Consider the following 25960-nt stretch of genomic DNA (forward strand, 5'->3'; position numbering starts at 1 on the left):
ACGAAAGGAAGTTGCGTAATCAAGAGATGCGCAGGAGCGGAAGTCGGTTGTAGAAACAGCCGTCTTGATTGGTTGGAAGACTCGGGTCAGGTGATTTCATCTTTGAAAAAGCCCGGAGTCACGATTTCTGCGTTTTAGGACGTCGTTAGTGTTTTCTTGGGTTAATTTTAATTAAAAGTAATTGGAATTAATTCTAGTGCGAGTTTCAAAGATGTATTCGAGAAAAATCCCTAAAAGGGATGTTTCGAATTCGAATCCAAGGTATATATTGTTTATTTTTTATATAAATAAGGATAGTAGTGTATTATAAAGGGCAGGTCCAAGGCTTAGCAAATTTGAACCAACATTAGGCTTAACAAATTTGAACCAACATTAGGCTTAACAAATTTGAACCAATATTAGGCTTAACACTAGGGTGTAATATATCGTTTTAGTAACAACAAGAAGAAGCGCTGGTCAATTCGACCGAATTCTCAGGAACTTTTAGGGGATTTTTCTCAGCAATCTATCGAAAGCACTCAGTCTCAAACTGAAAATTCGAGTCAGGATTTCCTATCTCCACGCTATAACTCTTACAATTCTCAATCGCCACGTGATCAAGATGGCTTTGTCGTACCGGCTCCTCGTCATCAACAAACAATTGGTTTGTTCCCTCAATATGGCTCCGTTTTTTACCAACAACCGGAGATAAATAACGTGGATAAGACGAAACCATCGAAGAATTCATCAGCGTCTACCAAGGTACGTTGACCATTATACTGGACAGGGACAGGCGGGGATAAGATAAGCATACCGTTTAAATTAATTGACAGAGCGCTTCGTCAATCTTTGGACGAATTAAAAACACTTTTCGCGGTAAAAATAACAACGACACGCGTCCGCAAAACGCGTTAATGGTAGCCAATGGGCCTTCTCATAGCACGGCCGTTAACTTTAACGTTGGATTTAATAACAACGCGGATTTCGACCGCGATAAGGCTTTGCGCGAATATTTGCGCCCCGAAAGGTATTATTCCGGGCTTATACTAGAGCTAGAGCTAGGCCTATACGGTTTCTTAATTATTTTGATTGGTTGGCGTCTTAAAGAGAACCTAAACTGGAAGAAGTCGCTTGTAAAATCGAAAATTTGACGGAAGTGGTCCAAAAAAGCAATGGCGAAATCGTCAGCGTTTTAAAAATGATTCTGGAAAGTAACAATTCCGCTCGAAATTCCGCCGATGTCTATGAGCGCGGAATGATCGAATATGTCGGCAAAATGTTCCAATTTTTCAAATCCTTCTTTAAACCGGAGTTGTTGAAACCAATCGAAAACGGTTTATCCCGAATCAGCTCTAATATCGTCACTTTGAACGAGTAAGATCTTGACCCATGACCCAAGAAGGAAGGAGCCATTGTAATCGAATGTATATATTTGAAGGGACGTCACTGGGAACTTGAAAACCTTGCAAACGGAACTTGGAACCTTCCACCGTAACTCGGAAGATAATAACAAGGCGATCCGCGACATTCTGCGTAAGATGACCTTTGAGGAGAAACGCCAATGCATTGAGAATTCGGCGGCGACCCAAATGAAAGGCGTCTGGCCCGCCCCTCCTGTTCCTCAAAGGGCGCTGGGATTTCGAGGACCCAGGCTTCGCTTGTGTCCCCCTAAAGATCTGAAGGCTCCTCGAGGAGGAGGAAAACCCAAAAGAGGGATAACAACAAGTGGCAAGAGGAGGAGCCCCCCTGGACGTGGCGAACCACCCGCCAAGAAAACCTGCTTGATTCAAGCGAGAAACGGATATGCTTCTTCCGACTCTTGTGGCTCAACTTATATATTTAACTATGCCTTCGTTCCCCGAGGTAAACAATAGCTCCTCCCCCTCCCTCCCCTTTCCCTCAAAATGGCGGACAACTCCTCGACGGAGCTCCGATTTACGTATGTTTTCCGCCATTTTGAGGGTAAGTGGGGAGAGAAGTCTATCTTTAACCCTGTATCATATATATTTTAAATTTTGGCAGAAGATAAATCTGAGGAAAGTGATGAAGAGGCCACCAAGGATGTAAGAACGGTTTTCTTTTATTAATAATTAATTATTTATAATTAATAATGATAATTATAATACATCGATACGCGTAATAATTTGACAGGATTCCGCGGGATATTTCGGTCCTTAGAAGCCCCTGCAGTTCCATTAAGGTGGTACCACTTCTCTTGTCCAGGACTAGTTTCGTCAGGATTTATTTACCAATGATATTGGCAGTTTTATTTTCTCGTTCTCTCGTAGCTAAAATACGCCACGTGACATATATTATATCATATTATATCATATTATAGTTTAGTTCAGTTCAAATAAAAGTTGAATTCAGTTGCTGTACCCTGGCGTGGCTGTAGAGTAGAACACCCGAGAAAGTCGTGATTATTCCCAGAAATTGCAGCCAATGAATGGATTCCTCGAATAAGAGATATCCTCCCAGGAGAGTCAGGCAGAATTTCAATTGCCCCACCACGTTATACCTAAATTACCGCCCGTTAAGGTCAAAGATGCTCGGGCCGAGGCTTACCTCAGTTTTTTTAAAACAAAGGCTTAAAGGAAACTAAGGCTTTGGAAATTGGTTGGGTTTAGGGGTCAAAGGTCGTTTTTTAGTTAACAAAGGCTTAGGACACACTTTTTTATAGTAACAAAGGCTTAAAGGAAACTAATGCTTTGGAAATTGGTTGGGCTTAGGTCAATCATCAATGGTCGTTTTTTAGTTAACAAAGGCTTAGGGCACACTTTTAAGTTAACAAAGGCTTAGGGCGCACTTTTTAGTTAACAAAGGCTTAGGACACACTTTTTAGTTAACAAAGGCTTAGGGCACACTTTTAAATTAACAAAGGCTTAGTTTCTCAGCTATTTAGGGTTACGAATAATAAATAAAGGATACGTAACGGCGGAAGTATTGCCAATAATCCAATAGATTGATAAGTTAATGGCAAAGGCGACAGTACAGGATGAGGCCACAAAAATCTGTCAAATAAAAGACGACGTTACGTAATTAGGCTTAGAAACTTTAGGGTTCTGACTCTGAAATGAATATCTTACAAATTCCCTGATGGACCATTGGTGGGTCGTAATCAAAAACCAGGGTTGCTCGATTACTAGGACAATAAGAAAGAGCAAGGCTGCCGATAACGGAGCTTGATAATACAAGAGTTGCATTGAATTGACTTGAAATTCTTTCTGCTTTTCGCCAACCCACTAAAACGACGACATTCGTTTAATTAGGAAAACCAATAATTAACGCTGCTAATTAATTAAGGTAATTACCACTTGATAAAGGGACGTTATCAAGACTCCGCTCAGAGCAAAGATCATTCCGGTCACGTTAAATTTGATGTCGTAATAAGAGTTTAAAAATACGCCTAACGACACTGGGATCTGACGCAAATAATTATTAATGTTAATAATAATGTTAATTTAACTTAGGCATACGTTAAGGCTTACTAGAGTTAATTTAACTTTAGTAGAGAATGATTTATGATAAAAAAATGATTGTATGATCATGATGGTTGGCATGGTTAGGTTTTTCGTGACTTGATATGTCCCGACAGTGTTGTGACCTAACGAAAGGTTTGTGAAGACGACGAAGCCGCAGAATGTGACGGCTAAAGGCAACATTTTGATAATTGGTAAGTATTTGACTTGAAATATGTTCAGTCTTTGGCACGCTTCCAGGCCCAGATATGTCGTCACGAAATGTATAAGTGTCAGTGTCATGTTGGGGAATTTGACGTGTTGGTACAGCCATTTATTTAAGAGGACAATCGTTATAGACAAAGCTAAATTACTGACTAGGCAAGATAATGTGTAACTTTTAGAAACGGCCATGCTTAAACTTAAACTTAAGGGACTCGGGAGTCGGTTTGTTATGACCAAGGCTTAGAATAATATGGGCCTAAAACAAAGCTTTAAAAGGTTTTCTACGGAGTTTAATGATAATTCAGGGGGATTTGTTATTTGCCTCTTAAATTACGCGGTTTATTTAATTAATTAATCTCGAACGAATAACGTGATTACGTTAAAAAATTCATTTTAATTCATTCATTCATAATTTGAGTTTTGACAATTCGCTAAGCCTAAAAATAATTTTAAGCAGACAATATAGCCATAGCTCAGTTCAGTTCAGGTACAGTTAACTCGAGAATTCACCCGGGTTTCCAGTTTAATGTAAATATATTTTTTAATTAATATAAAATTAATTCTAGTTAATTAATTTTAGTTGATTTGGAAACGTAATTTACGCAGTTACGCTTGTTTTAGGCAATCTGGAAATTAGTTTTCAGTGTTGTAAGGAGAAGCGACGGGATTTTGTAATTCTTGGTCTCCGCTAAGTTGTAGCTTGCTTTGAGGTTACGGTTGATAATGATTTGATTTTGAATATTAATTAAAAGAAAAACGAGTGAAGGTAGCGCGATGTTTAACAGGCTTTTGAACAAAATCACCGATTCCAACAAAGTAATTGGCATAATCGATCATTTTAAGTAGTATTTCTCATAATGAGTTTACCCCTCCCTCAGGCCAGCCCCCAAAGAACAGCGGGGGTAAGCAGCGACGATATTAATTCTCCCGATGATTTTCAAACCCCAGAGGCTGCCGAGGTACTTTAGATTTGCTTAATTAAAGCTATTTTAATTAGCCCAAAAAATTTACAAAAATGCGTGTAAATATGTCAGGGTTTCTTATGCCCAACTTGTATGCTGGGATTCCCGAGTGCCGAGGTTTTGCAAGACCATTACGACACGAGTCACGCTACGGACGCGACTGGAGTCGAAAAGCATATATGTTCGGCGTGTAAAATGAAATTGGGAACGGCCACCGAGTTGGAGTTTCATTTTGCCAGGCACCATATGCCTCCCAAGTCATCTCACGATAAATTGGACGGAGAAGAAAATGAACTCTTGTCCAGTTCTACTCTGCGACAAGAACTCGATGATTTGAATAAGTCTTTGAAGGAAGAGAAATGGTATTCCCAAGAACTGAAAAAAGAAATTGACAGACTGGAAAGTAGCGTGGTCTTTGGCCAAGGAAACTCCGCTTCAAGAACCGAAGCTGACATGTTTTATCAGAATCAAATTAAGGTTCTGGAAGAAAGTAAAACATTGGGTATGTTCGACACTTTTAATTCTTTGATTGCTCGTAATTAATAATTATTTGATTGGAAATTGCAGCTTTGATTAGTTTTAATTATTTTATTTGGAAATTGCAGCTTTGAACGAAGCGGTTCTATTAAAAGAGCATTTAGACGATAGTCGAGAAGAATTGTCTCGTTTGCGAATTGATAAAGATAAATTAGAGCAGCGCTACGCCACTCTGGCCAGCGATCTAGCCAACGTTAAAGCGAAATTAGACGAAATGACGGCGGAAAAGTTTGATCTGAGCCAAAAATTACGAGATTCCCAAGATGAAATGAACAGTTTGAGGGCGGAAGTTGATCAAAGGATCGGCGCGGAAGACGCCCTTCTTTTGAGGCAAGAATTAGTCAATGTTCAACGTGCCATGGATGAATTAACACTCGCCAAAGAAGTCGAACGCGAAAAGCTACAAGAAGCTTGTTCAAAGTACATCAAGAAAAAAAAAGCTCTCTTCTTATTCATTGTAGTTTGGTTTCAATTTTAATTAAATTTTAGACTTGAAGCGGAAAAAGATGAACTGAAGAAAGCTCTCTCAACTGCGCCTGACTCGGCGGAAACCGAAAAGTAATTTAAGCCTACTTTGGTCTATTCCCGCTAAGCCTACTTTGGTCTATTTCCCCCTTAGCCTACTTTCCTTTATTCTGCTAAGCCTAATTTCATCTACAAATAATTCTCTAAGCCTAATTTCGTCTACAAATAATTCTATAAGCCTACTTGCGTCTACAATTAATAATCTATAAGCCTACTTGCGTCTTCAAATAATTAAGCCTATTTTGGTCTAGTTTTTCATAAGCCTTTGTGGGGAAATTGTTCAGGTTATTAGGGCGAATTTCCGAGTTAAACGAAACGGTTAAGGAGCTTAAAGAGGAGAAGCTAAAAATGAACGCGACGTTTGAAGAGCGGTTCGAAGAGTTCCACTCGAACTCGCAAAAAGAGCTCTTCATAGAATGCGAGAAGGTCTCGAAGTTGGAGAAGGAATTGGCGTCGGTGGAAGGCGCTTTGCGGGAAAGTCGCGATGCCTTCAAGAAGTTTCAAGAGGACAGTTCCGAGGAAACGAATCGGTTGCGCCTCGAAGCCAAGAGATTGACGCAAGAACATTCCAATGAACTCTCCGCCTTGCGCTCCAAAGCCGACAAACTTCAAGGACAACTACAAGAAAAATCTTTTCTAGTCGAAGAAACCAAAACCAAAGCTGACAGGCTTCAACAACAGTGCCAAGAGAATGTAAGATGGCAAACACATTGTTTCTTGAGTTAGGCTTAACGGGTTTTCTTTGTGTCTTGAGTTAGGCTTAACGGGTTTTCTTTGTGTCTTGAGTTAGGCTTAACCGTTTTCTTTGTTTCATAAGTTAGGCTTAACGGGTTTTCTTTGTGTCTTGAGTTAGGCTTAACGGGTTTTCTTTGTGTCTTGAGTTAGGCTTAACGGGTTTCCTTTGTGTCTTGAGTTAGGCTTAACCGTTTTCTTTGTTTCATAAGTTAGGCTTAACGGGTTTTCTTTGTGTCTTGAGTTAGGCTTAACGGGGTTTCTTTGTTTCTAAAGTTAGGCTTAATGGGGTTTCTTTGTTTCTAAAGTTAGGCTTAACGGGTTTTCTTTGTGTCTTGAGTTAGGCTTAACGGGGTTTCTTTGTTTCTAAAGTTAGGCTTAATGGGGTTTCTTTGTTTCTAAAGTTAGGCTTAATGGGGTTTCTTTGTTTCTAAAGTTAGGCTTAACGGGTTTTCTTTGTTTCTAAAGTTAGGCTTAACGGGTTTTCTTTGTGTCTTGAGTTAGGCTTAACGGGTTTTCTTTGTGTCTTGAGTTAGGCTTAACGGGTTTCCTTTGTGTCTTGAGTTAGGCTTAACGGGTTTTCTTTGTGTCTTGAGTTAGGCTTAACGGGTTTCCTTTGTGTCTTGAGTTAGGCTCAACGGGTTTTCTTTGTGTCTTTAGTTAGGCTTAACGGGTTTCCTTTGTGTCTTGAGTTAGGCTTAACGGGTTTCCTTTGTGTCTTGAGTTAGGCTTAGTGTCTTGGTGCGATATTGAGTTGGATTTGTTGTTTTTTATTTTGAACAGCAATCTCTAATCGACAAGTACAAAGATGAAATAAACGAAAAAACGTCGTCTCTGGACGAATCTAACAAACAGCTTTCCGAAAGTCGTTCCAAAATTTCCAAAATGGAGGCTGAATTTAGTTCGTTGCGAGAACAAGTTCAGCGCCTGGAGACGGAACGAACCGATTTATACGCCAAAGTAATTAAATAATTGTAGCTAATTGTTAATCGTCAATCGTTTAGTAAGCTATTTAATGCAATTAGATTGAATCGGGAGACGGTGCTAAAACGGCCATCGCGCAATTGCAACAAGAAAACTCGGCGTTGCAAGAGCAAGTTAAAAAGATGCAAGCATCGGCGGCGGAAATTCAAAAAGAAACCAAAGCGAAGTTGGAAGACGCCAATTCCGTCTTGCGACTTCAAAAGGAGAAAACGGCAACCGCGGAAAAGGAACTAAACAAAGTCCAAAGTCAGTTGAAGCAATTGCAAGAGCAACTGACGGAGGCCAATGGCAAATCCGCCAGATTTGAGAATGAAATCTCCAAAAAGGTAAGTTCCTTTCGCTTTCTCGCGTCTCTCTACTCTCTAGTAGTTAAGATTAGCGGTTTTAAGCCTTGGCCAATACAAAGGCTTAAGAAAAGAATGTTTATAAATATCAGGAGAAAGGAATTTCCGCGTTAGTAGGAGACTTAGGCTCAGCCTTGGTTCTTACAAAGGCTAAGAAAATGTTTATAATAAGTATCAGGAGAAACAAATTTCCGCGTTAGTAGGAGAGTTAGGGTCAGAGGTTTTAAGCCTTGGTTCTTACAAAGGCTAAGAAAATGTTCATAAGTATCAGGAGAAACAAATTTTGCGCGTTAGTAGTTGGAGAGTTAGGCCCAAGCGGATTTTAAGCCTCGGCCCTTACAAAGGCTTAAGAAAAAATGTTTATAAATATTAGGAGAAACAAATTTCGGAACTCGAATCTTTGAAAGCGACGGAGAAATTAGAACTCGAGAAGGAAATAATAAAGGAAAAACGTAAAGTAGAGGAAGCCAATCAGAAAACGAGCGAAGCTCGAAATAGTTTAGAGAAAACGGAGCAACAATTGAGCTCCGAGCAAAAGTCTTCCCTAGAACTGAAACAAAAATTACAAAAACTGCAAGGCAAATGCGTCGAAAGCGAAAAACTCTTATCGGCCGCGAAAGAGAAAGAAAACTCGTTACTAAAGCAAATATCCGAGTTGAAAAACCAATTCGAATTGATTCAAAATCGAAGTTTGAAACTCGAAACGGAATCCGAAAAGAATTCCGACGAACTGAAAAAGTTCGAGACGCGTTTGAAGGAAGCCGCGACGCTTTCAAAGTCTTTGGAAGAGGCGAAAAACGTCGCCGAAAACAAAAACCGCCAACTACAAAGGGAATTAAAGACGTTAAAAGACGATCTAGAACTGAAAGAGACGGAATTGACGCATCGAGCCAAAATAATCGCGGAATCCAGCGAAGAAATTGTCGAATTGAAGAAACAAATGGAGGACGACGCCGCCGAATATCATAAACTGAACCAAGCCAAAACGGAATACGAAGCCAAGATGACCGAAGCCAGAGTTCAACTCGAATCCAAGGAAAGTCTCCTCCAAACGACCCTGGACGAACTGCGCGACTTAAAACAATCTTTGACGACGTTGGAAGATCGCGAACGCCGACTCAAAGAAGAAGCCGCTGCTTTGAAAAAGGATTTGTCGGAAAAAGACCATAGCTTGGAGGAAAATAGGCTTAGAATCTCGCAATTGGAAGAGGAATCAAAGAGACTTCGGGATCAAATTGACGTCACCGAGAATGAACTGGAATCGGCTCGGACGTCCTGCAAAAGTTACGAGTCGCGATGCCAAAACTTGGAGGAACGCTTGAAAGATAGCGATTCGCGATTGAAACTGGAAAGCGAGAGTTTGACAAAGGCCGAGGAAGCCAAAGCCTTCTTGATCGACCAGAAGTTGAAATTGCAAGGGGAACTCCAAGACGCCGCCAACACGTTGCGGGAAGTAAGTTTATATCTTCGTTATTAACGCGTCTCAAAGTCAAGGCCAAGGCTTAAACCACGAATATCCAATTGGGTTTTAATAAAAGGAAGAAGATAAACGTAAAGCCTTAATTAACGAATTTGATGCCAAGGAAAAGGAAATGGAGGAAGGCATCTTAAATTTGACCGAGGAAATTGTAAGTCAGCCATTTTTTACTATTTTTACTTCTCTTAAGCCTATTTGTCATCCCCATAAACACGTGGCTTTAGTCTGTACGAGTTTGGCGCCATTTCTAGGCCTAGTTTTAATTCGGCCAATAAGATCGCGACTTATTTCCAGCCCCGCCGGTTTTCCCTCGCGTCGTCCGCTGTCTTTGGCGCTATTTTTAATATTTTTAGAGCAACGTGTCGCGCGCTCTCGGTTTCTATCTGGCTTAAATTAATCGAGATTAAATGTTATTGGAGTTGAAAAAGCGCGTACACGCTTTTCTTAACTTGTTTAAGGAAAAGCAAAGAATTAAATACAAAGAAGCTCAACAAACGTGGGACGATTCGCGATCCCAACTCGAAGGTCACAGCAGCGTTTTGCAAGAGAATCTGTCAACGCTGCGACAAGATTTAGCCGCCGAAAAGAGTCGGACAGCGGCCCTAGAAACCAAGTTGGACGAATTGGGAGGACACAAATTGGAATTAGAAGCCAAATTGGGAAACGCCTTGGACGAAAGGAGAGCCTTATTAGATAGGTAAGATAGTAACTTCCTCCTCTTCTCTAAGCCTTGGTCCGTCTATTTTAAAACTAGGGCCTACTATCAGGCACTGTTGTTAAACCTAATTTATGTAAAACAGTTATAAAAGCGCGATGTTAAGCCTAATTTATGTAAAACGGTTATAAAAGCGCGATGTTAAGCCTAATTTATGTAAAACGGTTATAAAAGCGCGATGTTAAGCCTAACTTATGTAAGACGGTTATAAAAGCGCGATGTTAAGCCTAACTTATGTAAGACGGTTATAAAAGCGCGATGTTAAGCCTAATTTATGTAAAACCGTTATAAAAGCGCGATGTTAAGCCTAATTTATGTGAAACGGTTACAAAAGCGCGTTGTTAAGCCAAATTTATGTAAAACGGTTAGAAAAGCACGATGTTAAGCCTAATTTATGTACAACGGTTCTAAAAGCACGATGTTAAGCCTCGTTTATGTAAAATAGTTATCAAAAAGCGTCGAGCTAAGCCTAAATACGTGTTTTATAATGAAAGGCCCGTTTATTTGTGTGATGCGCGTTAGATGTTTGCGAAGCGAAGATGAATGCGAGAAACTTCGAGGTTCGACGGCGGAACTTCGACGCAAACTGGACGATACTTTGGCGGCTCTACACGAACTGGGTCGCGAGAATCAGTCCCTCCAGATCGAAAACACCAAATTAGTTCAGCGGAAATGGGCCGAAGATGGCGAAGTGACGCATTGTACCGCTTGCAGGAAACAGTTTACCGTCACCGTCAGAAAGGTAAAACGTTACTTTCTATTTTCATTTTTATGGTAACGGGGGTCTTTATTCCGCTAAATGGCTATCGTTGGCGGCTTTACCAATAATCCTTTGGTTTATGGCCCCCTTTTTTTGACCCTTACCTTCCCGTGTTTACCATTGAATTGCTTAACCCTTTGAAAGTGGTCGCACGCATTTTATCACCAAACACATTTTGCGTTGTTTCCAATGACCTTTTGACCTTCCCATTGCGTCGGCGGCGGTGACCAAGGCCTAAGCCTTAGTTCTTTTTCATTACACTTTGTTGTCACTCGCAAATGCTTTTGCTGATTGCTGCAATTCGGGTTGGGGGGGGGGGGTTTATTACGTGGGCAATAAAATTGAGGGGGTGTCTCTCTCTCTCTCTCTCTTTGAAATAGCATCATTGCCGCAGTTGCGGTTGCATATTTTGCAACGAATGTTCGGCCAAAACAGCCATGATCGCTTCCTACAAGAAAGCCGTGCGCGTTTGCGATTCTTGCTTCGAAGAAGTTGGACAATAAACTGCCGCTTAAAATAATAATATTAATTATTGAAATTAAAGTGAAATTAGAACTTAATTAAATTAACTAAAGAAAAATGTTTAACCGCGCGCCTCTTCATATAAATATCGCGCCACACGCAATTTTCTATTTGTACAAGTAGGCCTACGCGCGTTCGGGTACGTCGTTTGTTCACCGATTTAGAGCCAATACAGGGGAAGGCGGGGGGAATACGGGGAAATACTATAGGCTCCCCCGCCTTCGCCCGTATTGAATCTATTCCAGTGGACAAACTTGAATTTCTTCTTCCAAAGTTGCGTTTCTCTTCAAGCTTACCGGTATTTATTTAATTGTTTAATTCAATTAAAATTAAATAATTAATTGTGGCACAAAAGGAAGGCAGGAAGGAAGGGGGGGGGGAGAAATCCGTCTCCTCGTCGTCGTAATTAACTTTTTGCTAATGAGATGTTTATTAATTAATTACATATTTACTAATTATATTTTGAGAAGTGGTTTCCATTTTTTTTTAAACTCTTTCTCAAGAGAACGTTTTTTATAATTATTCTTATTATAAAATAATAAAAAGGCGTTTATTTATTAAGGGTTGTCTTTTCGGGAGAGGGTTAAAGGTCGTTCTAGGGGTCAATCGAATTTTCAAGGAAATTTCCACGAGTTTATATTAGTCAATAAATTATAGAATTTTCAAGGAAATTTCCACGAGTTTATTAGTCAATAAATTATAGAAGTTTCAAGGGAAATTTCACGAGTTTCTGACTACAGTTAACTCATGGAAATTTCAATTTTAACGCGTGTCCGCCAGGCTTACCCAAAAATCTCCTCAATTTCCAGGAAAACTCTAGGAAAAAATAAATTGTGAGATTTGCTTTAATTCCAAGGAAATTTCCATGAGTTTATTAGTCAATAAATTATAGAAGTTTCAAGGGAAATTCCATGAGTTTCTGACTACAGTTAACTCATGGAAATTTCAATTTTAACGCGTGTCCGCCAGGCTTACCCAAAAAATCTCCGCAATTTCCTGAAAAACTCTAGGAATAAATAAATAAACTGTGAGATTTGCGCAGTAGTAACAGTAATTTGAAAGAAGTCCTATATCATTTTATTATTTTCATATATTAACAACAGGGGGTTGGGGGGGGGCAAAAACATCATTTATTTAAAACAAAAAAATAAATCGGTGTAAATTGGCAAAAAACTTCTTATCATCATCTCTCATATCATATCATTCGTTAACAGAAGGCGCGAGGATTTTTAATTCCAAAATTAATTAAAAATCCGTAATTAATTAATTCATTCATGGTCCCAGTCAGTTAATAATTAATTTGTTATAATTTATTTAAATAATTTCTAACTAATATATACTTTTTTAATTTAATTTAAACGGGGTGGTGGCAGGGCGGGGGTTTAATCCTTATTTAGGGAGGGGGGCGGGGGGGGTTTCTTTTTGTCGCTGCACAATTTGGTTCAAGGATTTGGCCAAAATGGCGCGAACATCGCGAGCGTTTTTCACTTGAAATTCGGCGAATTTTTCCAAGGCGGCCCCGAACGTCTTGACGCGTTGTCTGTGAAATCGCTTGATTTCTTGGCGAGCCACGTCCGAGCATTCCTCAAAGGCTTTCTCCGCCGCTAACTTCGCTTCTTCCGCCTACCAATAATAAACACAATTACCACAATTTAATGAATTAAAACACCCCCATTTCAAATTTAATTGGGACGCGAATCAATCAAGTTCTTATCGGGGTTTATTCTTATTTTTTTCTTGTAAAACCTGGGTTATTGATTAGCGATATTTATCTAGGTTAAGTTCTTCTAAATTTGTGCTAGAAAAACGGGGGTTCGTTGCGAGGTTAATCAAACTTTGCTCTCGACGAGTTTCCAAAAATGAGTTTATAAATTTAGGAGTGAGTGGGGGGGGGGACTTTTTTTCAAGTTTAAGTTCACGGTGAGGTCAGACGGAAAGTGCTTTTGTTAAATCAAACTTAGAAAGTTGAAATTTCTAATTCCCGGAAATAGAAAACTGGTTATCACGTCCCCTTTGTTCAACTCTACATATTCTTTCAATAGGCACGTTTTCATAGACTTTGTAAGCCCGTGCTAAAGGTCAAACTGTCAATATTGGGGTCAACTCGACAGTTACGTGAATCTATGACCTACCTCACTCATTTCGCGACAAACTCTTAGTAACAAGTGTCAAACTTATGAATAGAACCATGATAGAACATATCTTATGAAGTTATTATAAGACTTAAAACTAATCGGCGGGTCAAGGATTTTTTTGAAACACATTTCTGTGGTACTTTCAAGTTCAAGAGACACGCGCCTCTCCCTTGATTAAATCCTCTACTTCCGTACGGATCATTTAATTAAATAATTATAACATTAGATTGGATGGACGGTATATAATTACGACATTAAAAATAACGTTTCGTGGCCCAGTAAACCAGGCAGCGGCGACGTCAAAACATTCTACCCATTTATTCCCATATTTCGCCTCTTTACCGTTGCTTGGGTTGGGTGGCTAGTGTTTTCGATTGAAGTTGGAATCGTATCCCTGACATTGGTGTTTCGCCTGGCGTCACGCCCCCCTTCCACTCATTTACTATTTTTCAATCTTTTTCCTATATATATCGAGATTCGAGCCCCGAAGCAGCGAAAGCAACGAAGCGAGCAATTGTTAGGAACTAGTTTGGCCTTTTTTACGTGTTTTCGGCAGATCTATACCCTAATTTCCAATCGTTAATGTTAAAAACTTTGCCCCCAAAGGAATCTTTCATTCTACCTTATCTTATTTTCCAAGAAATTTTCCCGAGAAAATTTTATTTTCGGTTACTTTAACTTATCTTTCAGGGATTTATTATTAGCCATTAGGTTGTTTTATTTTTTTGAACTTATTTTTGTCATAAACTTTCCCCGCTATAAATTTTACCTACCTCTTAAAGAGGACAGTCCCCCAAATCTGTCGCGCTTAATAGGGACGCCTGCTGCAAAACAGATTCTTAAATTTCAATATTAAGAATAAGGGATTTCATATTGGATTGGTTAGCTTTCTTGGATTGGATGACCCCTTATATTTAGCACGAGAAACTGAAAGACAGTGTTAAGGGGTCGTCCCTAAAACACTCCTTGCAATGTTCATGGTAACTTGCGGCTTAGGGGGTGCATGCATCCCTTGTGGGGGCTCAATCAAAATGTAAGGACTGGTCATAGAAGTTACATTTTCGACCCACAAAATTCTGTTGATTTACCATAGAACCACGTATCCCACTCAAATACTTGGTCCCTGTATTTATAAGTTTATGGTACAAGTCATTTACTCGAAGAATACTCTACAATTTAACAAGTAGCCTGAACTTTAACCCGTAGCTGGGAAGGAATTTGAACCACCTTAGTTACGAATAGTTTATGTTGAAAGTAACTCTTAACTAGTTTGTTTGTTTAAAAATTCTTCAACTTTTTTTTTTCTTATTGAGATAACCAGGTAGGCAGGCAGTGTAAGAGTGAGTAGTAGTTGTGGTAAATTCCTCATTCCATTTAGCGGGTAGTGTTTAGAATAAAAGTTATCTGAAAAGGCTCTGATGCGTAACCAGAGAGCCCATAAGCCGGTGCCGGTGCTGGTCATTCAACTTTAGAAACGCAACTCGTAAAAGGCCCAACCGATGGACGGACGGGTGAAGATGTGTTGCGTATTCATTATGAAAATGCCATAACCCTCCTTTTAATTTTAACCCGATACAAGTCTTAAGCCTTATTGCATTTTCACTGTGAGATGGTTAGCGGCTATTTGCGTCAAAGAGCTACAGTATCTTAATTGGAATTTGTCAGGCGGCGGCAGGCACTCAAGCGTTCAGAAGTGACACACGATGATGTGTGTGTGTGTTGCCCCCCCCCCCGAGTCACGTTCGACAAATTCGACTCTTCTTTATAGGAAGCTAAACTTTTTACGAGGTTTCTTACATTTTAACTCGATTTTTCTTTTTCTTTTGAAATTCCCCTTTTGATCTGACAACTTTCTAATTGAGCTATTTGAACTCTTTGACGACTTTTTTTTTAAGGAAAGATGGGAGATTGCAGCCTATACTTCCCCAGGAAGTCTTCATTTTTAATTATTATTTTCTTATATTGGAATTTTTAAATCCGGGTAAAACTTATTTCATAATACTTTTCAGAAGGAAGGAAAACTTAGTAATCTCGTATCTATTAAACTCCGCTTCTATTAAGAGATACCCTCCGTAGGATTGGCATTACACCCAACTTTGGAGGCTCGTAACTATTGTTCTACTAGAGGTTCGGGGATGCCCTTTGAGTATGTTATAGTCCAATTTGCCCCCATCCAACCATACTAAAGACTTAGTGCTAGTACAAACAGGGGCCTTGTAATTAAGCAAAACGTAAACAAAGAACCCCTCCATAGGAATTGCATTAGACTATACTTTGTAGGCTCGTAACTCTGGTTCTACAAGAGATACGGGGATGTCCTTTGAGTATGTTATAGTGCAATTTTTCCCCCATCCAACCATACTATAAACTTAGGGCTACGACAAACAGAGGCCGAGTAATTAAGCAAAACGTTCACAAACGTACTCACTCCATAGGAATAGCATTAGACCCAACTTTGGAGGCTCGTAACTCTGGTTCTAGTAGAGATACGGGGATGTCCTTTGAGTATATTATAGTCCAATTTGTCCCCCATCTAACCATACTAAAAACTTAGGGCTACGACAAACAGGGGCCGAGATATTAAGCAAAATGTTCGTCAACCTATGGTATCGTCTCACTTATTGTCATTATGTTACTTATGATTTTTGCACTAAACTTTGAAGGCCCATAACTCTCGTTCTATTAGAGATACGGGGATCTCCTTTGGATATGTTATAGCCCTCGTTGCTGCCCATACAAGGATACTTTAAACTTGAGGCTACGTCAATATCGTCGTCAACTTATTTTTGCGTCTCACTTATGGCTAGAATGTTACTTATGATTTTTAACACTGAACTTTGGAGGCCCATAACTCTTGTTCTATTAGAGATACGGGGATGTCCTTTGAGTATGTTATAGCCCTATTTCTCCTCTTTCTAACGATACCTAATAATTGGGGTTCGGACAATAGGGGCACGAGTAATTAATGAAAATGTTGAAAAACGTCCTCTTCATAGGATTAACATGGACTTATTTATACTAAAAACTTGAATTTACGTTATAAAGTTTCGATTGGGGGGGGGGGGGTTATAATGTTTAGGCATTATGGCGTCTCTTTTAGCGTGATGGGTGTGTAGTTCCCCGCGTACATTGTCTAACAGGCAGGGATTTGTTACAATAACAATAGAGTATCCACTCCACTCTCTCGGTCTCGTAGGAGATAGGAGTGAAACTCCTTCCCAAGTGACAGCTATGGTATTAGAGCCCGCCTCAATGTTTATGACAATAGTTAACGAAATATGACAGGTGTATGGTATTCGTGTCATTGCGGATTTTTGTTATTATTCATTTGAATATTTGTCTCTCTCTCTCTTCCACTCTAGTGAACTTCAAACTATTTTTACTTTTTATTCCAACTTTCTTTTTTGGGAGGAGGAGGTTGTTTCCCTTTGTTATTTATTTAGTCTGTCATTCTCTTCGCGGGAAGGTCGTTAAGTTTAATTATTTCCGGATGCTAATTATTCTGGGTCGCTTCTATTGTTAGGCCAAATAAACATTAGTTCCACCGTTTCGAATATTTTTTTTAAGTTTCAAGTGTCTTTGACTCGATATAATAATCGCCTTTTTTTCCTTTCCCAAAACACAATAAATACCAACTATGATTTAATGATATAGCGCCGAGTCGAGTGGTCCTACGAGAGGCTACAGCTTTCGACCCCATCCCAAATTTACCTACAATATCTTTATAAAATATTCTACACTCTTTTCCAAGTCTAAATCTTAATTTTAATTTTAAAGTTGAATAGTATAATTTCTGACCGAACCCGTAATTAATTTTTTAACTTCTCACCTACTGGTTTTAAAATGGGGACTCGAGGATCACGGTCAAATTAATCGTTCGCTGTTGGACGTCCACGAAACGCCCCGGGTGGCCGTCCCATTGGGATTATCACTACAACCGTTGTTGTTATTGTTATTATTATGATTGGATTGCATGGCCCTTAGAGGGTTGGTGGTGACATTCGTCCATCGCGTTTGAGTATTGCCCGAACGCGGGCCCCCACCACCACTGGAGGACTTGTTAGTTTGAGCGGAATGTCTCTTATGGCCGCCCCCGTAAGAGTGGTGTTGAGCGGGTTCCCGGTGATGCCGGTGCAAGGTGTCGACCAGATAGGAGCAGGCCTGCCAGGAAGGCCCGTCCGTTTCCTCCGAGGTGTCCAGACTATCGGGGGAGACGTCCCATTCCATCAACCTTCGCGGAGGTTCGATGCAAGTACATTGCGGGTGGAAATCCGGGTCGTAGGTCGAGGACGAGGCCGTGCTCGTAGAGTCCTCGCTCTTGTACGCGTTGCCGCGAAAGATTCCGCAATGGCACGATCTGGGGATACTGTAGGCGAAACTGGCGTTGGCGTTACTAAAGTGCAAGGCCGAAGCCGTCCCGAACGGCAACCGATGACTAAAGACCTTTTTACCCACGCTGCTACTGAATAGGGGAACGCTATTATTGGGCCCCAAGTTACTGGGTCCCAAAGACCAAGTACCGCAAGTACAGCGGCAACTTTCGCAATTACCGTGAGGAGGGGGTGGTTTCACCGTGACGTCGGAATGACGTCTGGCCCGACGCGCGAAGGTAAAATGGTAGGGCGAGGGCTTTATTGGTCCATAAGGGTTGGGGGTATCGTATATCCTGGGGTGTTCGGGCGGCGTCGGGGGCCATCCCTTCTTTTCGTTGTTATTATCGCGATGGTGTTGGTAATGTTCCCGGCACCGTAAACTGGCGGCCACTATGACCAGGCACAAGATACTCAATCCGCAACACGAACCGATTAAAATGTAGGCCAGTTTCTCGGTGGTCAGTTTGAATTCGATGGGTTGTTCGGGGTCATCGTCGTTGAAGGCGCTATGGGCCCGAATTAGGATTCCCGGTTCCGTCGTGTACAAGTACTTGCGACTGGATTCGTTTCGACGGATTATTAACGAGGACGAACTTAAGCTGGGTTTCGTCACCGCCGCGTCACTCGGCGATGACGGTGAGATTTCCAACGGTGACGTATTGGCGTCATTTTCGTGGGGGTTATTAGCGTAAGGGTCACTTTGGGTTAATCCGGTGATGAGGACGGCGCCTTCTTCGACGCGATTAAATAGGACCGCGCAAAAACAATTCGGCGGACTTTGAATGGAGGCGAAAATTAATAAGGCGATACTTAGCATTTGAATTTCTTCATCGTCCAATTCTTTGGCTTTAATTACTTAACTCGGCACGGGTTTTAATTATTATTACTTAAGTCTAACTTTATTTATTTATTAGGGGGGTCTAGTTTTAGTTGTAAGTTGGGACGCGGAGATTTTTGTTGGGTTTTTAAAACGCGGAAAAGGAATTTTTGGCAACTGTCGAGAAGCGTGACTTCAAACAGACTGAAACGCATCGTTAGATTAGACCCCGAGTGCTCCAGAAAAAGAGAGAAGAGAAGTAAATATACTGCGGGCGCATTTTTCTACTTGAGAGCGTTTTAGCCCTGGACGTAGCTACGCCACTCGCCAGCCAGCCACCTCTTCTCTTCTCTTAGTTCCCACAAAAGTTGATTAACCAGAAGCTATCAAGAATCGAAGCCGTTCTCAATAGTTGGGGCACAGTTTTATCTATCCAGAAACTTGAGGAATTTGTAGTCACGTTAGACCCGTGATAGGAGTGGAAATTGTGACGCCCTTCGTAAGGTTAGGGAGTATTTTTGAATATTCACGAATCCAGGGAATTTTTAATTTCCCAGGGGGGGGGGACTCTTCAAAATTTTATTTTTCGTGTCTTTCGGGTTAATCAACTTCTGTATGACGGGATGGAGTGTGTTGAGCTTCCGATGGGGCAGTGTATACATATACAATATATGGTAGTATATAATTTAGTAATCCCCGGGAGGAAGGTGTGTATGTAATAACAGGATGAGCCGCTATAACAGGCTGTATGGCCAAAAATTTTAAATAGGTCTGGTTTTTTTTTTTATTATTTCTCTTTTTAATTTTGCAAACGAGAATTTTATTTTAAATTCAAAGGAAGGGTGTATAGCTAATAAAATTGAATCTACTAGGCCTATTACACCCATCGATCTTGAAAAGCCCCCCCCCCCCCGATAGCGGATGGGAAGAATTGGGTGAATGCTTTGTCCACCTTCTGAACAATATCATCTTAAGAAATGAACGATTAGCGTTGGCTAGTATAACATCAGCTGTCATATTCTATCTTTAACTATGTTTATATAGAGCTTTCCCGTCACGTCACACCCTACTATCTCTTACCTCGGTTTAGGCGACCATATTGGAAGTCGTCAGCTAACGACAATACAATAGAGTAATATCGGTAGAGAGGGGGAGTGAACTGTGTATCCCCTTCGTTGGAGGCAACTTTGTATTAGAGAATACTATTTGCTAAGGTAAGAGATAGAGGGTTATGACGTTGCCATATATGTGAAAGATATTACTCTATTTAGACTGTACTAATATTGACGTCACGTTCCCCTAGCTCCTCCCCTTTCAGTACCACCTCTCTCTCTCTCCGGGATAAGTTGTGTCACTCTCTCTTTGCAACCGTCAAATTTCGTTTCATCGATTTGTGAATAAATGAATTTCAAGTGGCGGGCCGCGTTTAACGATTTAGAACCAATAGCAACGTTTATGGAAATAATCAGCTATTTTCCCTGAGTACCCGCCTTCCCCCGTATTACTTCTAAATGGGTGGTGCAAAGTAAGTTTTCTAAGCATTGATAAGCTTGAAAGGTACGTTGAAAAAGGGGCTTCTAAATACGTAAATCGGGTCCTTTGTAGAATGGTCGGTCGGCTTTCGCTTTTCTGATTTATAAAGTCCGGTTGGTTTGGTTTGCTATTTTTTAGGCTTTGGGCCTTTTATTCAATACACGATGAATAATTTGAATAATTTTTGAAAAAGTGGCTCTAAAAAGGGAATGTTTTCGCCCGGCTTTGTTTGTTGTCGGTGCGCGGTGCGTTTTTCAAAAGTACCTTTCAAAAAGGAAGAATCATTTTCTATTCAAACATTACAGTTTGTTTTGACGCGTAAATAAAAGCGGACGCGTAAATAACCTAAATGACATATTTTCCTCCAATAATAAATAATAATAATTTAAGTGAAAAATATAAGTCGGTGTTTGTCCAAAAAAAAGGCCCGGGGTTTGGGCCAGAAAAGGCTAAAGACGCTACGTTAATCCTATAATCAATTTGGTGTTAAATCCGTTTCGAAGCTATAGGAGCCTCAAATAGGAAATGTACCTTAGTGGCACCTGGCTAACTTTAACCGTATTAAATAGTGCTCGAAGATATAATAGCGTGCCAATCCCTCCCCCCCGGGGGGTAGGAGAAGGGGGTCCTCTCTGTAGGCCTAAACTAAAACATTAATTTTAGTCGCTCTATATTTTTAATCAGAAGTTGGTAATCTAGTCACATCTGTACGGGATGGAGTAAAATTATTTTTGAGGTTGGTTGCTGCTACGAAAATGTTATTACTGCTTTTAAAATTAATCATCCCGAATAGTGTTAATGTTAATTACGCGAGATAGCGAGCATCTATTCCGTCTTCTTCTTGACAAGGGGATCGCGTTCGTTTGGTTTTAATCGGATTTCTACGTGTTTGGCCCCGGGGCCAGAAGGCGTATGTGCATTCGGAGGGGGGCTCAAGATTCCGTCAAATTCAAAGAGTTCGCGAGAAGGGTTTAGAAATATTTATAAAAAGGCCCAGCACAGATTAGTTTTGCAACATCGCAGCGCTTACTTGTCAAAAATGTCAATGAAGATACGTAATTACATAAGCCTAATTCTTAGATTTTTAAAAGGCTCTTGAACCCGTATCTTGTAAAGGGCTAGTTTAAACTCAAATCAAGGAATAGACTGGCTTTTTAAAGGTGTGTGTCGAACCCCTCGGAAATATTTCAAGAAATTAGTGAGGGATTTTGTCCAACCCCTCGGAAATATTTCAAGAAATTAATGCGGGGGATTTTGTCCAACCCCTCGGTTATATTTCAAGACATTAATAAGGGGGATTTTGTCCAACCCCTCGGTTATATTTCAAGACATTAATAAGGGGGATTTTGTCCAACCCCTCGGTTATATTTCAAGAAATTAATGCGGGGTTTTGTCCAACCCCTCGGAAATATTTCAAGACATTAATAAGGGGGATTTTGTCCAACCCCTCGGTTAATTTACTAGTTTCTAAATAGATCGGTGCAAAATTAAATTCACCATTTGATAATTATAGGTAAAGGGTTTACCAAGTCGCTAAAAGACTATAATATAATATACGTAGTAAACAAGTATATTCTTTTTAATTCAAAGCGTGTTAGTTCGGGATGAAAAGTTGAATTTTGTGAAGTTAACGCGGCGTTTTCAAGAAGTTTGCGCGTAATCAACGAAGCCTACGAAAGTTGAATGACTTTTTTGACGCCAATTTGTTGTTATTATAACCCCCCCCCCCGCCCGCGCCCCATTGTTTAGCTATAATCTTGTTTATAAGCAACGCGCGCTGCACAAAATCAAGTTTTACCTTCTTACAACGTAAACAACGAATAATAATGGGTTTTATTTTTGCCGAGGAAATTCTTAATGAATCTCAAACATTTCTGCCCCCCCCCCATTTACCTTAACAAAACGCGTCTATCATTGCCGTATATTCAAAATGTCTCTAATCAGTTGTGTTTTTTTTCTCAATGGTCGCTCTAAGCTGCTCATAGACTATACTTTCTATTAAATTCACGCGACTAAAGTCGTCCTTTGAAAGCTGGCAACACGCAAAATCTCTCCTAAAATAACCGGTTTTTCAAAGGGATTTCTAATCGCTCCAAGCCGCTTATAAACTATACTCTATTTCTGGTTAAATTCGCTAACTTAGTCCTTGTAAAGCTTGAAAAATAGTTGCTAACAATTTTTAAAAAAAACCCGATTTTTCTATCGAAAATATTTTTGGTCGCTCCAAGTCGCTTAAAGACTATATTTAATATTCTTACTAAATTCGAGGCATAACTACACTTAGTCTCTGAACAGCTTGGAAAATACTCTATAAGAAAAACCGGTCTGGTTTTCCCGTTTGGGGGGGGGGGGGGTTAAACTATAATGGAGAGCCAACCAAGCCGCTCAAAGAGTATTTTATACTATACGTTAAATAATTTAAAAGGAAAATTTATGCCCAAAAAGGGGGAAGGGGGGCGGGTGGCAAAATAATAATTTTTCCGGCAAACTTACCTTTTGATGACTTTTTTGCCATTAATTATTTGGAAAAAAAAAACTAATTTAAAAATGTATTTTAATTGAGTTCCGACTCACCGATTCTCGTTTGTTGGGTTTCGATTTGTCCAATGTTTTATTAGCGTTTTCGTAATCAACTAGAAGCCCTGTCCTGCGCCCCAACATTTCCTAGTTAGGGGGGGAAAAAGGGGCGGAAAATTGGACTATAATCTTATTCAGGGATAGATTTAATTTTAGAAGTAGGAATGGAGAACAGTGTAATATCTGGGCGCGCGTCAAAGTCCCGGATCCCCTTCCACGGGACGGAAGAGGGGGGGGGTATGAAAGAAGAGGCGGGTCATGGCGAGAGAGGTAAAAAGGGATTACTATTTATCGCTGTCCCCGTCAGCAACGTCATCAAAAAACGTAGTTTAAAACTGAGCCAATAAGATAATTTAAACTTTTCGTTACGTGTTGGAGGGAGGGGGCTCTATACTGGGTGGTCTATGAGTCGGAATAACTGAAGTAAATACTAACCGTTCCATTCTCCATTCCTACTTCTAAAATTAAATCTATCCCTGTCTTAATTTAATCTCGATTAATAATAAATACCTTTTCAGCTTCGATATATTTCGCGTAAAGTTCTAAATAAGACCCCAAGGTTTTATCACTGTTGAAACCTTCAACTTCAAACCCCCTCTATCAAATTTGACAAAAAGAAAGAAAAACATGAGTTAGGCCTAACCTACAGTTAAGCCTACTTTTAGGGTTAAATTAAAGTAGGCTTACCTTATAATTTTCTAAGGCGTCGGAAAATAAAACGCAATCTCTATAAAAGAACTTATTATTATTTTCAAGATTAAACTTAATTTTAAATAATTTTAAGGTGAATTGAATTGAATTGAATTAACCTTAATCCCGATTCGTTTCCTCCAACGCTGAGCGTAAAGGTGGTGGCCAAATGGCCTATTACGCCACATAGCCCTAAAATACCGACTTAATTAGCCTAATTAATTAACCCGGGGGGGGGGGGGTCTTAATTTACTAAACTCACTCTGTTGCGAGTAAATCATGGCGTTAAAGGATTGACTGGCTTCCTTAATGGCCGCCCCGTAATTATTGGCCCAATCTCTTTCATTTTGGAAGAAATCTTCGCAGTCTTTACGCGTACTCTTTTTACCGTCTAACGATTCTGAGATTCGACTTAGAAGACCTTTCTTAACTTTGGCCCGCGCCGGAGCCTACCAAAAAAGCGCCACTTTCATATTTACCACACTAATAGGCCAATTTTAGACCTTATATAGGCTTAACAACATTTAGTCCAAGGCTTAGTGTGGCGATTATAAATTCATGCATCACTATCCTTCCCTATAACTATCACGTTGCATAGGTTAATTAGGCTTAGGTTATTCCTATAATAAAGCTTTATTTTAACGAAATTACGTATAGGCTTAACAACATTTAGTCCAAGGCTTAGCGTGAAAATACCCTTAAAAGGCACTTAAAATCATACACCACTATCCTTCCCATAACTATGTCATTGCATAGGTTAATTAGGCTTAAGTTATTCCTATAATAAAGCTTTATTTTAACGAAATTACGCCATATATTAAAATAATTCCCCAAAAAAAATAAAAAAAATGCGCGTCACGCTTGAAATATCGTTTTAAATTTCCCGCCATTTTTAACTCCCGCTCTTTTTATATAAGATCGTCTGCTACCCTATCGCCATCACGTAGTGGCGGGAAAATAGGTAGCCAATATCGGAAAGATTGTTAATTGCGATCGCGTTTATAATTAAGTTTAAGCGTGCGAGAGATAATTTTAATTAAAATTAAAATGAATTAAGTACCTCTTTAACGGTTAAGAACTTTTCCATGTACAAATCATTTCCGAATAAGGGATGAGCCAGCAGTAACCTCAGGTATCTAGAAAGACATACCCCCCCCCTTAGATAAGCAATCTTTACGCATCCTTTCATGTTTTACATCGTTATTTATCAAATAATCTCTTATCAAACGTCAAATTTAACAGAATTTGATTAAAATCTTTATTTTTTATCAAAATATAAACCAAAATGAAGCAAGGGGGTTGAAACAATAGGAGTTGACTTACTCTTCCAGCATTCGGCAATCTTTGTAAAAATCATCCCCCATTAAGGTTCTGGTGTCACTTCCTAATTGTTTTTTCGATTTGGCTTCGGCCATTTCTGACGTCATCGCCGGTTTAGACGGTAAAGGAGGGACCTAAGTTCAAATATATACCAATTACTCCCCAAAATTTAATGAGTATTTCATTTTAACGAGTAAAAACTCAACTATAATTCCTAAAACTGGATTAGCGGTTAAAAGGCAATGTTCCAACCATTCAAAATCTTCGTATTGACGTTGAACAAAGTATTCAGTATGCGGTTGTTTATCCTTTAGAGTGTAAACAAATAAATAAACATGTGTTTTTCAAATTACCGCTGATAACTTTAATATTAGTTTTAAAGAAATGCCTTACAGATGGAATGGTTTTAATGGTATATTTGACAACGTCGGCGTCTTTGTAGACGTCGTCGGTAAACCAAATGGAGAAACGAGGTTGAAATGGTTCAATAGGAATGGGACTGGAACAAGAAGAAAAGCCAGAAACGGTGTCTAAAGTCGGAGAATCCAGATCGTTATCGATGGAGATTGTTCCATTGCCTAAATCTCCATTATGACCGGAGTCCGAATCTGATGGATTTCGCAGGAAATCCGACGCGTCCATTTTATCTAAGAACTTAATTATTCCTAAACAAAAAACAGGTAAGAGATTTAAATCTTAATTAGAGTTTTGCCAGCCAACACTGGCTGGCTTGCTTCTTCCGCCCTAATTTTTGCCATAGAAAGGGCGGTTTTACGCCGCGTAACATACCGGAATGTTAAAATAATAAAAGGGTTAACAATTTATCGCTTTACTCATTAAGAAATTAACTTTAATTCGGTTTAATTAAAGGGGTGGATAAATATTTTTACATGCCGTCCCTCACTTGTCAAAGAGGAAACTTCTACCCTACGCCCCTTTAAATTATGACGTCAATGATATTAACAACCAATCGTAGGCCCGATCGATTTGTTGACATTTTTGTTTCGAAATGTGGCCGCTAGATGGCGGCAGTCTGTCGGTCGGCGCTCTATATTTTAGCCAGGGCCGGAAATAAGAAAAATTTCTTATGGACAGATGTCCAGTGACCCCCTTATTTGACTGGAAAATTTATTGGACATTGTCCATTGACATGTGCATAAATAGGGTCGCATCTTCATAGTCAAGCTATCAAAACTTCCGAAAATTTATTGGTCGAAATGTCCAGTGACCCCCTTAGTTTTTAAAAAGATTATGGGACATCTTAATATTTTATTGGAGAATGTCCAGTGTCCTGT

General features: G+C 39.8%; 4 protein-coding genes across 6 annotated transcripts; 2 read left to right on the forward strand and 2 right to left on the reverse strand.

The window, feature by feature from the left end:
• Window positions 1-10: 10 nt before the first annotated feature.
• LOC149618071 (uncharacterized) lies at window positions 11-2357 on the forward strand. The gene is made up of 7 exons (XM_089854315.1): window positions 11-261; window positions 435-741; window positions 813-1006; window positions 1087-1353; window positions 1418-1842; window positions 2002-2042; window positions 2131-2357. The coding sequence occupies exons 1-7, from the start codon at window positions 212-214 to the stop codon at window positions 2155-2157; spliced, it is 1311 nt and encodes a 436-aa protein (XP_089710441.1). The 5' UTR covers window positions 11-211; the 3' UTR covers window positions 2158-2357.
• On the reverse strand, window positions 2039-4153 carry LOC149618072 (solute carrier family 35 member E3-like). Its single transcript, XM_089854316.1, has 6 exons — window positions 3468-4153; window positions 3291-3401; window positions 3066-3221; window positions 2908-2990; window positions 2359-2497; window positions 2039-2267 (listed from the first exon to the last, which is right to left on the reverse strand). Exons 1-6 carry the CDS (start codon window positions 3849-3851, stop codon window positions 2214-2216), a joined length of 927 nt encoding a protein of 308 aa, XP_089710442.1. The 5' UTR covers window positions 3852-4153; the 3' UTR covers window positions 2039-2213.
• A 137-nt stretch (window positions 4154-4290) lies between these two features.
• On the forward strand, window positions 4291-11777 carry LOC149618073 (uncharacterized). The gene is made up of 13 exons (XM_089854310.1): window positions 4291-4478; window positions 4541-4621; window positions 4697-5126; window positions 5230-5581; window positions 5651-5719; window positions 5971-6379; window positions 7202-7378; window positions 7444-7728; window positions 8120-9199; window positions 9285-9374; window positions 9682-9920; window positions 10461-10680; window positions 11079-11777. Exons 1-13 carry the CDS (start codon window positions 4437-4439, stop codon window positions 11199-11201), a joined length of 3597 nt encoding a protein of 1198 aa, XP_089710436.1. The 5' UTR covers window positions 4291-4436; the 3' UTR covers window positions 11202-11777.
• A 503-nt stretch (window positions 11778-12280) lies between these two features.
• Window positions 12281-25622, reverse strand: LOC149618074 (sorting nexin-6-like). 3 transcript variants are annotated; one of them, XM_089854314.1, is made up of 11 exons: window positions 25455-25622; window positions 25059-25330; window positions 24872-24973; window positions 24669-24799; window positions 24406-24481; window positions 23608-23794; window positions 23465-23537; window positions 23343-23382; window positions 23166-23252; window positions 22653-22742; window positions 12281-12843 (listed from the first exon to the last, which is right to left on the reverse strand). In XM_089854314.1, the coding sequence occupies exons 2-11, from the start codon at window positions 25305-25307 to the stop codon at window positions 12610-12612; spliced, it is 1269 nt and encodes a 422-aa protein (XP_089710440.1). In that variant the 5' UTR covers window positions 25308-25330; window positions 25455-25622; the 3' UTR covers window positions 12281-12609. The 3 variants fall into 3 exon arrangements, with proteins under 3 accessions (XP_089710440.1, XP_089710438.1, XP_089710439.1); XM_089854312.1 differs by lacking the exons at window positions 22653-22742; window positions 23166-23252; window positions 23343-23382; ... (5 more) ...; window positions 25059-25330; window positions 25455-25622 and adding an exon at window positions 17185-20542 and having other exon boundaries at window positions 12707-12843; XM_089854313.1 differs by lacking the exons at window positions 22653-22742; window positions 23166-23252; window positions 23343-23382; ... (5 more) ...; window positions 25059-25330; window positions 25455-25622 and adding an exon at window positions 17189-20542 and having other exon boundaries at window positions 12710-12843.
• Window positions 25623-25960: the final 338 nt, after the last annotated feature.

The sequence above is a fragment of the Phalangium opilio genome, unplaced genomic scaffold (genome assembly GCF_054372755.1).
Source record: "Phalangium opilio isolate 3A_F unplaced genomic scaffold, DU_Popi_V2 ptg000209l_1, whole genome shotgun sequence".
NCBI lineage: Eukaryota > Metazoa > Arthropoda > Arachnida > Opiliones > Phalangiidae > Phalangium > Phalangium opilio.

Coding starts and splice junctions, on each gene's coding strand:
- LOC149618071 (XM_089854315.1), top strand. CDS start 212: ATGTATTCGAGAAAAATCCCTAAAAGGGATGTTTCGAATTCGAATCCA. Junction 1,843..2,001: donor CTATGCCTTCGTTCCCCGAG/GTAAACAATAGC, acceptor AAATTTTGGCAG/AAGATAAATCTGAGGAAAGT. Junction 2,043..2,130: donor ATGAAGAGGCCACCAAGGAT/GTAAGAACGGTT, acceptor ATAATTTGACAG/GATTCCGCGGGATATTTCGG.
- LOC149618072 (XM_089854316.1), bottom strand. CDS start 3,851: ATGGCCGTTTCTAAAAGTTACACATTATCTTGCCTAGTCAGTAATTTA. Junction 3,402..3,467: donor CTAAAGTTAAATTAACTCTA/GTAAGCCTTAAC, acceptor TATTTGCGTCAG/ATCCCAGTGTCGTTAGGCGT. Junction 2,498..2,907: donor GGCAATACTTCCGCCGTTAC/GTATCCTTTATT, acceptor GCGGTAATTTAG/GTATAACGTGGTGGGGCAAT.
- LOC149618073 (XM_089854310.1), top strand. CDS start 4,437: ATGTTTAACAGGCTTTTGAACAAAATCACCGATTCCAACAAA. Junction 5,582..5,650: donor CTACAAGAAGCTTGTTCAAA/GTACATCAAGAA, acceptor ATTAAATTTTAG/ACTTGAAGCGGAAAAAGATG. Junction 10,681..11,078: donor TTACCGTCACCGTCAGAAAG/GTAAAACGTTAC, acceptor TCTTTGAAATAG/CATCATTGCCGCAGTTGCGG.
- LOC149618074 (XM_089854312.1), bottom strand. CDS start 18,545: ATGCTAAGTATCGCCTTATTAATTTTCGCCTCCATTCAAAGTCCGCCG.